The 11805-nt window shown below is 53.3% G+C and overlaps 10 protein-coding genes across 10 annotated transcripts; 5 read left to right on the top strand and 5 right to left on the bottom strand.

The window, feature by feature from the left end:
* Window positions 1–30: 30 nt before the first annotated feature.
* On the top strand, window positions 31–805 carry MRET_1938 (20S proteasome subunit alpha 7; the record flags this gene model as incomplete). The annotated part of the gene is made up of 2 exons (XM_027628565.1): window positions 31–620; window positions 649–805. 2 exons carry the CDS (start codon window positions 31–33, stop codon window positions 803–805), a joined length of 747 nt encoding a protein of 248 aa, XP_027484654.1.
* Window positions 779–1837, bottom strand: MRET_1937 (uncharacterized protein; the record flags this gene model as incomplete). Its single annotated transcript, XM_027628564.1, has 1 exon — window positions 779–1837. One exon carries the CDS (start codon window positions 1835–1837, stop codon window positions 779–781), a length of 1059 nt encoding a protein of 352 aa, XP_027484646.1.
* A 101-nt stretch (window positions 1838–1938) lies between these two features.
* On the bottom strand, window positions 1939–3531 carry MRET_1936 (sister chromatid separation protein; the record flags this gene model as incomplete). Its single annotated transcript, XM_027628563.1, has 1 exon — window positions 1939–3531. The coding sequence occupies one exon, from the start codon at window positions 3529–3531 to the stop codon at window positions 1939–1941; it is 1593 nt and encodes a 530-aa protein (XP_027484645.1).
* Window positions 3532–3644: 113 nt separating this feature from the next.
* Window positions 3645–4775, bottom strand: MRET_1935 (palmitoyltransferase ZDHHC9/14/18; the record flags this gene model as incomplete). Its single annotated transcript, XM_027628562.1, has 1 exon — window positions 3645–4775. One exon carries the CDS (start codon window positions 4773–4775, stop codon window positions 3645–3647), a length of 1131 nt encoding a protein of 376 aa, XP_027484648.1.
* A 60-nt stretch (window positions 4776–4835) lies between these two features.
* Window positions 4836–6392, bottom strand: MRET_1934 (RIO kinase 2; the record flags this gene model as incomplete). The annotated part of the gene is made up of 1 exon (XM_027628561.1): window positions 4836–6392. The coding sequence occupies one exon, from the start codon at window positions 6390–6392 to the stop codon at window positions 4836–4838; it is 1557 nt and encodes a 518-aa protein (XP_027484647.1).
* A 95-nt stretch (window positions 6393–6487) lies between these two features.
* MRET_1933 (phosphatidylglycerol phosphatidylinositol transfer protein) lies at window positions 6488–7135 on the top strand (the record flags this gene model as incomplete). Its single annotated transcript, XM_027628560.1, has 1 exon — window positions 6488–7135. The coding sequence occupies one exon, from the start codon at window positions 6488–6490 to the stop codon at window positions 7133–7135; it is 648 nt and encodes a 215-aa protein (XP_027484650.1).
* Window positions 7136–7187: 52 nt separating this feature from the next.
* Window positions 7188–8810, top strand: MRET_1932 (double-strand break repair protein MRE11; the record flags this gene model as incomplete). Its single annotated transcript, XM_027628559.1, has 1 exon — window positions 7188–8810. One exon carries the CDS (start codon window positions 7188–7190, stop codon window positions 8808–8810), a length of 1623 nt encoding a protein of 540 aa, XP_027484649.1.
* Window positions 8811–8977: 167 nt separating this feature from the next.
* On the bottom strand, window positions 8978–9904 carry MRET_1931 (CCR4-NOT transcription complex subunit 9; the record flags this gene model as incomplete). The annotated part of the gene is made up of 1 exon (XM_027628558.1): window positions 8978–9904. One exon carries the CDS (start codon window positions 9902–9904, stop codon window positions 8978–8980), a length of 927 nt encoding a protein of 308 aa, XP_027484652.1.
* A 177-nt stretch (window positions 9905–10081) lies between these two features.
* On the top strand, window positions 10082–10865 carry MRET_1930 (protein CWC21; the record flags this gene model as incomplete). Its single annotated transcript, XM_027628557.1, has 3 exons — window positions 10082–10119; window positions 10148–10336; window positions 10361–10865. 3 exons carry the CDS (start codon window positions 10082–10084, stop codon window positions 10863–10865), a joined length of 732 nt encoding a protein of 243 aa, XP_027484651.1.
* A 128-nt stretch (window positions 10866–10993) lies between these two features.
* On the top strand, window positions 10994–11776 carry MRET_1929 (phosphomannomutase; the record flags this gene model as incomplete). Its single annotated transcript, XM_027628556.1, has 1 exon — window positions 10994–11776. One exon carries the CDS (start codon window positions 10994–10996, stop codon window positions 11774–11776), a length of 783 nt encoding a protein of 260 aa, XP_027484595.1.
* Between the last annotated feature and the right edge of the window lie 29 nt (window positions 11777–11805).

The raw sequence follows: 11805 nt of genomic DNA, 5'->3' as shown, positions 1-11805 counted from the left end.
CGTGGCGCGCGTCGGATTACGACGACAACGATGGCGTCGCAGGGCACCGGATACGACCTGTCCGCCAGTACCTACTCGCCCGATGGACGCATTTTCCAGGTAGAGTATGCTACCAAGGCTGTGGAAAATGCCGGCACAGCCATTGGCGTTCGCACGAAAGACGGCGTGGTCCTGGGCGTGGAGAATCTCATTCCCTCCAAGCTGCTGGTCCCTGGCTCCAACAAGCGCATCTTTGGTGTCGACAGGCACATCGCCCTCACGTCCGCTGGCCTGACAGCCGATGGAAAGCATCTGGCCGCGCGCGCGCGCGATGAGGCGGAAAACTATCTCGATACATACAAGGAAAAAACGTCGGTCAAGACACTGACGGAGCGTGTGGCACTGTATGTGCAAGCTTTTACGCTGTACTCGTCCGTGCGTCCGTTCGGTGCATCGACGATCATCGGTGGCGTGGACGCTGTCCGTGGTCCGCAGCTTTTTGTTGTCGAGCCCTCAGGCATGTTTTGGGGCTACCACGGTTGTGCCGTCGGTAAAGGCAAGCAATTTGCCAAGACAGAAATCGAAAAGCTGGGCCTCGAGACCATGTCCATGGAAGAGGCCGTGATCGAGGTCGCTCGCATGTACGTATACTTCGCTAACACATCGCAGTATCTACAAAGCTCATGACGATGCTAAGGACAAGGAGTTTGAGCTCGAACTTTCATGGGTGGGTCCCGATGGCCGGCATACCTCTGTGCCCGCGGCACTGCGTGAAGAGGCCATACGGCGGGCGGAACAGTCACTGGAGGAAGAAATGGAAGATTGAGAGCCATCGCTGTACGATAGCTAGCAGTATAGTCAAGTACAGCTGTGTGAATACCAGAGCCAATTCGAGGCATGTCGTGACCATGGCTTCAGTCAGCGGCGGAAGCAAGGTCGAAAAAGACGAGGTCAAAGGGACGACGTAGGATATTCTGCGCGGTTGCGAAACAGCCCAAAGTAGGCGGTCGTCCGATGGGGTATAGGAAAGCAGACGCAGCATGGCCCGCAGCACATACGAGGGATACCACCGCAGTATGACATTGGCATGCGGGCTCGCGTCACGATCCACTTGCGAGCGAAGCGCACACGCCACAATGGAACTGGCGCGACCTCGAAGTTGTCCACTCACACCACGGCGCAAATGCAAGGAAGGCGTCAGCAACGGCGCATGAAGCTCCATCGATACATGCCACACCCATCGCCACGATGGCGCGCCGCTCCACGTACGGGGTGGCGGCTGCGGCATGGCGACTGCTGCCCTGGCCATGCGCGACTGGTTCGGCGCAGCTTCCTGAGGAAGGAAACTCGACCACAATGAGCTAGCACACTCGATTTGTGACTGGAGCTGCTGGATAAACACATCCATATGATGGCGTTTTTGGGTATGCGACTGAGCACTTGGGCGTTTGGCTATACGTGCCTCATAGTGCCATTTACGCTGCGCCTGCTGTCGACATAGCGCTCGTTCATCAAAGCAGACGTGGCGCACCTCTTTGGATTCCGGCATGACATGGGCCGCCGGCATGGGTTCCAACTCGTCGGGCGGCTGCCATTTGTGCCGCATGTCGTGCTGCAAAGAGGCTTGAAGTGATCGTTCTGCCTGCGACGATGTGTACTGCGCAGCAGACGTATGCGAGATGGTATCAGAGCGTGGGCCCAGATCCGTAGCGGCCTGCGCTACGGCAGGCGTCGCAGCGTACGACAATGCGGCGGGCTGTTGCACCATACGGAGCAAGTCGGGTCGTCGCCCAGGCGACGACGCTGTCGATCGCACCGACCTGCATGACTTGGCCGAAGGCGAGCTGTGCTCCCTCATTCCCGCAGGGAGGAATGCGAACCGTGGCTACAGGTGTACCGTGACTGCTTGCGGAGGGGGATGCAAGGCCCGATGATTCGGCCCGATCCCGAGATCGGACCCTATGGCTGGGGCGTCGGCGGCGCGTCTTCCTGGCCAGGTGAAGAGGGCGCGGTGCGTGACATGGCAGGCTCATCCAGATGAACGGGGCCCATCCACTCCCATATACGCTGCCACTCTCCGTGCCACTGTGCCTGTCGTGTGCGCACATTGGCATTGCGCTCCACCACTTTGGCTACATGTTGCCACAATTGCCGTCGCACACGGGGATTGAGCTCTGCCTGTAAGAGCTGGTCACGCAGGTGGGTCACGGGCAAACCACGCACTAGCGTGCCATCAGAGACAGCCTGCGCGGCCTGCAGCTTCAGGCGCTCGAACACAACCTGAGCATGCGTGGCCACCACATGCCGACGGACGCGCCGGCGCTGAACACTTCGAGAGAGCGCACATGTACTGACGACGGCCACCAATATGGTCAAAAGTACCATGCGATACCTCCATACCCAGTCGAGCACGTACATTCGCAACCGGCATGAAAATGGCATAATCTTGCGGCGCGAAACGAGCCAACGCTGCGTCTGATGGGTGTATGCCTGCATATCACCTGGAGCATGCTCCAGCAAACCGTCCATCACCATGTGCCAGAGGAAGTCAAAGGTGGCAGCGTCAACAGACTCGATCGTACGGGTCTCGAGCGCATCCCGCACTTGGCGCTCAGGTAAAGCGTACCGACCCAGCGGCTCTTGAAGCGGGGCCTGCCCATGGGGAAGAGCTAGCTTACATCGTACCTGTCCGTGGAAGTGTGCGAGATAGTCGACCACCGCATCCGCGAGTTCAGACGCCAGCAAAAGTTTATGCGTGTCGGGCACACACTGGCTCGCCCGCCACGAGAAAGGTATGAGTTGTGCCAGGAGCGGGATGTGCCCTTGCATTGGCTCTTCGACCTTATAGTCGGATGCATCGCACGCATCAAGACGGCCACCCACGCAAATACCGTGGTCGGGACACGGCGTGCAAACGGGCGTCAACGTCTTCTGCAGGGCCTGCCAGACATTTGTAGGGCGGTCCCAACTAGGCAGGTCGGCACCAGTAGAGCAAAAGCCCTCAAGACGCGACTGCCAGCAGTACCAGATCCATACAAGCAAACAGAGCCATAGCGCCCAGCGGACGAGTGTCTCTTGCCACCGCGCCCGGATTTGCTGCCAAACAGGCGCCAGCTGGGCGGCACGCCACTGGGGCCGGTCAGAGGACTGAGCCATTCGGCGCACCTTGTCTGGTGAGCGGGTATAAGGCGGCGTCGGCGTCGCTACAGGCGTCGTTGGTGGTGCGGCTTGAGACAGGCGCTTTTTGCGAGGCGTCGACGACTGGAATGGGTTTTCGTCAGAGAAACGGATATCGTTGGCGGCCGAACATGCATTGGCCGTCGACGGTCGTCGAATACCTGGTGTGCCAATGCGCAAAGATGGCTCGGGCTTGGGCCCGGCACGCTGGGAGGCAGATGGCAACTTGGGCCGCACATGCTCGTTAAAAGCAGCGACCAGAGCCGACTTGCGCGCATGACCCGGCACTACGATACCATAGTCCTGCAAAATCACACGCAACGTGGCTACGCGCAAAGATGACGCATCTGTCTCGCGCGTCACATCCAGCGGCATGGACGTCGCTGTCCAAGCTTCCCAAACAGGGCAGCCAGGCACAGGTGCTTTCTTAAATGGAGGTGTGTATGGATACATATGTACTCGCCAGCCTCATTCTTGGGCATGGAGCCTCATTGCACGAGAGAAGGGGGACGTTGGGGGTACCATAAAGTAGATACAGGCGGCACGGGACGACTCAGCACATGGAGCGCGTTCATAATGGGGTTCCTGCGCTGAAATGGGGCTCTCGTCCGGCGTGGTGGGCGTGTGCGATTGGATTGAAGTGCACGTGGCATAGGCATGCTAAATTCCTTGGGGACCATAGCGTTGCGCAAGTGGATCATGTAGCGTGACACGGCACGCAAACATGCATGATCATCAGCCCAATAGCCAGAACGTGAGCGATGTACGTCATACATGCTGCCTGTCGACTCGAGTCGGATTTGCTCCACCGTTGTTCGATTTTGTAAGATGAGCCATGTATGATAGATCCACAGACACATCACAGGGATGGTCCAGACGAAGCTAAGAAAAAAAAAGACAGCACTTTCGGGAGTCGTTTTTAGCGCATGCACAAATCCACGCGATGGGTGCGCTTGTGGGCGGCCTTGTTTCGACGTCTTGGGCGATGCAATATAGTATAACTTGAGTATGCATCCCACCATACCGATCAAAAGCAGGAGCGCTGTATGGACAAGAAACGCGTAAAAAGTCGTATAGTTACGGCGCCCAATGCATGCGTTGAGGAATATACAATGGTGATCAAGAGTATCCACGCAGTTATTACATGACCGACAATGACTCGTTCGCGGTGGGCGATACATGTGACACGTTGTGCACCACACGCTGGGTATACTGGTCATAGTTCCAAGAGTGCCATCACCGCCGTCGTCCACCCGCCGCATTTCAATGAGGCGGTCCTGGGGTCGATCCACTGGTCGCTCAATGTCGAAACTAGCATCAGTTGGCGCAGCATCAGGTACAGCATCCAGCTGCCGCGGCAGAATACCCGGGTTCATGAGAGCTGCTTTCACCATGCTCACAAGAGAGCTGAGCCAGAAGTATACGAATAGCACAACCGGTGCCACGCTAACGGCGGATGACAAGTACGGCGCTTCCCAGGCGAGCCAACATGCGGGACCGGCCGTAAGAAGGCCGCCTGTGATAAAAAATGCCCACGGTGCATCTTTTGACACAATAATACGATTTCGACAGAGTGACAGCGCATTACCTGCGCCTGACACCAGATGACGAGGCGTCATCGTGGAGCAAGGGATGCGAGTGGAACGCCTTGGTTTCTATACACCTCCACTGAGCTACGACTAGAAAGCGAAGGAATCTTGGATCGTACGGGCCGAGCTGTACTTGGCCTTGCCGCCCCCATGACGACGACCTGTCTTGGTAGACTGCGCCTTACGACCATGATGCTTTGAGGACTGGCGCTGTGCATGCGCTCGCGACGCTGCCGTGCGAGAGGCAACGTATGACACGTCGTGGCTATGCTTGGCAGGTCTCGCTGCCGAGGTATCATGCCGAGCCCTTTCCACTCGTTCAACGTCCGCACCACCTTTTTCCAGCTCACTTTCCTCACTGACTCTTTCTCCGTCATCACCTTCTTCGTCATCACCTTCTTCGTCTTCGTCATCTTCGTCTTCCTCCTCTTTAGCGTCATCTTGAATATGCATACGTTCATAGTGTGATGCTAGTAGATCATCTTGGTCCAGGCTCTTGTTAAAACCACTGGCCCGCGAAAGCACATCGAGGCGCTCTGATTCATCCCGTCGCACAGTCTCCATGACCTCAGCAAAAGTGGGAAATTCTTCTGACTCGAATCGAAAACGCTTCCGGAAAAATCGGCGGACACAGTTCACGTCGCGGTCAAATAACATGTCAGCGTTGGGGTGGTCAGTGCTGACCATTTGGGGAAAGTCAATCAAAATGGGCTCGACTTGAACACCTTCACCCAGCTCAACTACTTGATTCAGCGGACTCGTATCGTCCTCCTCTTCGTCCTCCTCTCCGCTTTCTTCTTCTGATGCTGAATCTGTCTTGACAATTCGTGTGAATCCTTTTCCGTGTTCCTCGACACCTTCGCTCCTGTCATCCGTGGCTGGCGTATCACTCTCTGCACTCACGCTGTCATCCTCCTCCTCATTGCGGATTTCACGCACAAGCAAGTTGAATTCGTTAAAGTCACCGTGAATCAAGCCAGCACGCGCCAAGCGAACAATCAAGGCCATGAGAGCCGAATACAGGCGGCGAATCTGATCGAGAGGCAGCACTGAAATTTGCCGAAGGGGGTATGCGTCTTCATAACTCATAAGTAGAGTGTGTCTGTTTTGATCCACTGGCGTAGGAACAGGAAATCCATGCTGATGCAGAATTTGCATGAACGCATATTCCTTCTCAGCAGCCAACCGGCTCATATACATCCAGCTCGCACTCTTGCGTTTGCCCATATAGTCACGCTTCTCCTTAATATTCCGGAAACTGATGCGACCGAGTCGGTGAATTTTCAGTACTCGACACTCGCCCTCTTCTGTCGACACAATGTATATATCGCTCTCTTTTCCGATACCAATCTGGTTACCAATACCATACACACTCTTGCGCTTGCTCAATGCGCGAACTGCAAGGTAATCATATCCACCGTAGGTGAGCCGAAATCCATCATAGACATTATTTCGCACACGTGCAACAAGCCGACGCTTGAGCAAGCCAGAAAGCAACTTGCTAATACCTGTATGACGAAGAGACGAAATTTGGGCAATTAGATGCGTAGGTACCACCTCATGATTTTTTGATCCCATTTCCACAGCTGTGAGTACACGAAACTCATCCGGTGTAATGTACCTGACATCTGTAGCATCCAACTTCATGTGCGATGATCGTCGCTAAACCAGAGTGTACGACTGCTTTTTTCTGAAGTGATAACTCCACAATTTTTCTCCCCTCGCCTCTCCTACCCCCATCCATGTGGTTTCATGGCACGGCATTTCTCGGATACGTGGCTGCTACGGCTTTGGTGCGAGCTCTACCATACGAGCCAAATAGAGAGCCAATGGATCTTGTGGACATAATGGAACATGAAGCGACGGCGAAGGGGATTCCTCTAACCAAAGACTTATACCCTAAACCCGCATCTGGCAGGTCATGGGAGTGGGAGTGGTGCAATGACGTTGATGCTCGACAGTACCTGATGGAACTTGAGGCGGTTGAGCTGTCTCCAGACCCACCCATCCTGGGTACCAACTTAACATTTCACGGTACTGGTTCGCTTAATGGCCCTATCACAAATGGAAGCTATGTGGATGTGAGTGCCTATCTTGGATTTCTGCGCGTGTATGCGGAACGAATGGATTTATGTGAAGTACTTGATAAAAATAATGTTCAGGTTCGATGCCCTATGGAACCTGGCCTGTATGACATTACTCACGTGGTTGAAATACCTAGTGGCCGTGTACCTCCTATACCTTTTCGCTTTAAGATAACGGGCATGTCACAAGACAACAAACAGATTGCTTGCATCCATGGAAAAATCAGATTTTACAATTCACTCTCTGCATGGACGCGTTGGTTCCAAGTAGCGTGGCAGTTCCTGGTTTCGTCGATGTACATATAGCTTCTCCACATAGTAGCAAACGACGCGCGTCCCTTGTTTCTCCCCATGCAACATGACTTCGCATGGGGAAGATCCCGACGAGGTGCGATTTCTTTTGGCGTCGGATACACATATTGGATTTATGGAACGTGATCCTGTACGCGGCTCTGACTCTATCAACACATTTGAAGAAATTTTGACCATTGCGCGACAACATCGCGTCGACTTTATCCTACATGGTGGCGACTTGTTTCATGAAAACAAGCCCTCAAGACCTACTATGTTCAAAACAATGGCACTGTTGCGTGAGTACACGCTGGGGGATGATCCCGTCTCTATTGAACTTCTTAGTGATCCGTATTCAGACAGTCGCCCAGGCACAAAGTTTCCATCCGTCAATTACGAAGACGAAAACTTCAATGTGAGCATTCCTTTCTTTTCCATTCACGGAAACCACGATGATCCTCAAGGGCTTGGTGAAGAGGGCAGCTTATCAGCACTTGATATTCTGTCAGCAGCAGGGCTTCTTAACTATTTTGGCCGCATGACACTGCCGGGCTCCAATGCGTCTCGTAAACGGCCTTCTTCGACTTCGTCGCCTTTGTTAGCACTTCGACCAGTGCTTTTGCGTAAAGGGAATACTCACATCGCATTGTATGGCATGGGAAATATGAAAGATGAACGCATATCACATGAGCTCATGGAAAAGCATGTATGCATGTATCGTCCTGCCGAGGCCACGAGCGAATGGTTTCAAGTCCTCGCTCTGCATCAGAATCGAGCATCACATAATCCCAAGGCTTATGTTCCGGAGCACATTCTTGATAATTCGTTTCATCTTATTGTTTGGGGCCATGAGCATGAACAGCGTATTTCGCCTGAGGCTGTTTCGGAAAAGAATTACCACATTTCGCAACCAGGGAGTAGTATTGCCACGAGTTTATCACCAGGCGAACTTTCACCGAAGAGTGTGGCCATCGTTCATGTCAAGCATAAGGACTTTAAACTAGAGCCTATTCCGCTTCAGACAGTACGCCCATTTGTCATGAAGGATATTTTCTTGCCGGTTGAAGCGCGCAAAGAAGGTGTGGATATCACTGACCGCATGAGTGTAACAAAGCTTCTCCGCTCTCACGTCGAATCATTGATTTCTACGGCTTCCTTGCAATGGTCTGAACGATTTGCGTTGATACCCGAGACAGAGAGACCACCTCCTATGCTACCCTTGGTACGCCTACGTGTGACATACGATACCCATCTCCCTCTCGGTAATATTGTGCGTTTCGGGCAAGAGTTCACTGGACGTGTAGCGAATCCAAATGATGTACTGCAGCTCAAGCTCATCAAGCAGAGGCAGACGCAGGTTTCACGCCCAATATTGTCGGCGGCTCACTTGGACCAAGACATGCTTCCAGCCGAAAAACTCGAGCGCGTAAACTTGTCTTCACTAGTCATGGAAAATGTACGCGCGCAGCATTTTGATCTGCTGAACGCTTCACAACTACAAAAAAGTGTCATGGGCTATGTCGAGAAAGATGAGCGAGACGCCATTGAGTCTTTCTTGAATACTTCCCTGCAGGCCGTGGAACAACGATTGGCCAGGCAACAAATGCAAGAATCACAGCTCCAGTCGGAACTGGAGCGCATATGTGCACAGCAATCTTGTGTCGATCAGCCTGAACGCACGGTTGGCTAGATGGTAATAATTTTCCCAATGAATCGACACAGCAAGAAAGCATTCGACATGCCTCCCACGATTGAGGTATGTATACAAACCCATCAATTCAGCACATGTCTTCATGTGCTTTTTATCATGTGCTCAAGGGCACGGCGGTATCGAGGTATGATGGAGACGGGTTTGTTTTACTGTTCGGGACGATCCGATAAGTTCAGCAGCAATGTAGCGAGACAGCGCTTGGTGATGTGGTCATTTTTCAGAAGTTGTGAGAAGGTTGCGTCACGCAACGGTGTTGGGAGACAAGAACGTAGCGCCTCACGAGCCCTTGGGTTGTCACTCAGTCGCAAGTAACACCGCACGACGTGCTTCAGTAGGCGAATCGCTTGACTCTCGACGATCTGCGCCACCATATTGCTCAGGACTGTTCCTACAGCATAAAAACGCTCGTACGTCTGGCAGATATAGTTCAGACCCAAGTCGTCGAGCAAAATCTTTTGCACAATGAAGATGGCCACTGTCTTCGAGAGCTCGGAGCCTGTCTCCATGATACGCAGGCAAAGAGGAATGATTTCTGTAGATAGAAGGAATGTTATGACATCCGATTTGTCATTTTGCTTCACGAGGGCACCAATGACGCCCAGGGAAGTCAAGCGGAGGTACTCAAAGGGACGCGACTTGGAGGTTGTATTCAAGAATGGGTACAGGAACAACGGAATATGCGCCTGCAGAAAAGGACCACGAGTATCATTGTGGCTTGCCACACATTGTAAGAGGGCCAAGACGTTGCAAACGCGATTAGAAGCGTGAGCCGTGAGGACAGGAGGAGAAAGAAGCGGGTACACGGAGATAATCTCTTGGAGAAGCGAAGGCATCACACCAAAACTGTTCCAAAGTACGAGAGCGAGATCCTCGTACTGCTCGCGCTTTTTGCTCAGCTCGAGAAGAGCATGCTCGCGCTGCGCGGAGCTGCCAGGCAATGCATGCGCATTAGGCGCCATCATGTCCGCCGGATCAGGCCGCTGACAAAATTGAGTGATAAGATGATGCAAATCGACGGCCGTCATAGCATCCGTGCTAGGAACCGCATTGACCGGGACTTGTGCGTCTCCCATTCCGCGCGCGAGACGAAAGCTACGTTGTAGCACTTAGCCGATAGGAAGCACGTCGGCAACGATCGACGCGAACACTCGGATTGGGATTTCATTGATGACTAATACGCTGTGTAAGGCCTCGAAAATGCCACCCCGTGCTACTTGTGGCGCTGGATGGGTCCATCATTCGCGTGAGCCATGTACAACGGTATCGGTCTACAGACTGCGCGTGGAAGGTATGCAGCTCCGAGACTAACGTGTTAGTGGTACCAATGGATACGTTCAGCGGAATTTGTCATACATACGGCCTCGCGACAGCGCTCCTACGCAGCGCCTGGAAGAGGTGAGCAAGCCGCGCTCTACGCAGCCAGACGCGGCTATATTAGATCATGAACGCCGGCGTAAGATTGAGATACAATGTATTGAGCTACAGGATGAATTAGAAGAAAAAGGGTACGTAAGACAAACTAACTGTAGCCTTCCTGATGATGAAATTCAGGCAAGAGTTGCATCTCTGCGCCGTGGCCTTCGCGCCCGCTTGGAGCGAGCGCCAAAACAGTACTTCTCTCACACTCACGAAGAAACCAAACAGCTCCGTCCTTCAGATACCCATAATCGAGGTGCAGCCAAAGAGATCGAGGCTCAAACTATGCAACGCGCTCTAAAGATTCGACCCGACTACGAAGAGGGACAGGCGTTTGATCCTGTTTGGCAGGAAAGAAGAAAATGGGAACGCATCGAGCAGTACGAACGGCGTCGAGAGGTCGCTTCGGGATCTGAGAGTGCATCGAGTCGCATCAGCCGATGGGACCGAGAAGAACGACCATCTCCCGGCTCCTCCTACCGCGAGCACTCTCCGCCTAAACGTTCACATGTATCGTATGACGATGTATATGACGCGCCGCCCGCGGACGTTTCGTCACGCACGCCTTCCCCCCCGCCAACGACAGAGAGGCCGTTGGATGTGCATCCTGTCACGTGATGCTAGCGAAGCGCCCGGCACCCTGCAATTTAGCACGTGGTCTCACTCGGCCCGTGCACGGCCGCAAACGCATATATGTCCGTGTCGGTAGGAGCCATACGCTCTTTTTCCACAACATTTTCCCCACTATGTCGAATGTACCGAGTTTCGCAGAGCGTAAGCAGCCTGGTGTCTTGTGCCTCTTTGATGTAGATGGCACGCTTACGCCAGCACGTCAGCAGGTGTCCGACGAGATGCTCGACGTGCTCAAGGCTCTTCGTGAGCACGTGGCCATTGGTTTTGTGGGAGGAAGTGACCTCTCCAAGATCCGTGAGCAGCTCCAACTTGCTGGTCACGAAGACATTGTGCACCAGTTTGACTACGGTTTTGCTGAAAATGGTTTGACGGCGTACAGGCTTGGCTCGCAGCTTCCGAGCCAGTCGTTCATCAACTGGCTTGGTGAGGAAAAGTACAAGAAGTTTGTCAAGTTCGTTCTTGCATACATTTCCCAACTGGATATTCCTGTGATGCGTGGTACCTTTGTCGAATTCCGCAAGGGTATGGTAAACATCAGCCCTATTGGACGCAACGCCTCGGTAGCTGAGCGTCACGAGTTTGAGGCGTACGACAAGGAGCACCAGATTCGCGCTAAGTTCGTGGAGGCTCTCAAGAATGAGTTCCCTGACTATGGTCTGTGCTATAGCATTGGCGGTCAGATCAGCTTCGACGTGTTCCCGGCTGGCTGGGACAAGACCTTCTCGCTGAACCACGTGAAGAAGGACGACTGGAAAGAAATCCACTTCTTCGGCGACAAAACCTTTGAGGGCGGTAATGACTTTGAGATCTTCACGCATGATGAAGTCCAGGGCCACTCGGTGACTAAGCCTGAAGATACCATGGCCCAGCTGCGTGAATTGTTTCTCCACCTATAGAATCTGATAGGAACGTCGGCCTAATATCC

Source organism: Malassezia restricta, chromosome III, assembly GCF_003290485.1.
Source record: "Malassezia restricta chromosome III, complete sequence".
NCBI classification, from domain to species: Eukaryota; Fungi; Basidiomycota; class Malasseziomycetes; order Malasseziales; family Malasseziaceae; genus Malassezia; species Malassezia restricta.
The sequence above is the reverse complement of the archived record's forward strand: the minus strand, read 5'-3'. Positions and strand labels throughout refer to the sequence as shown.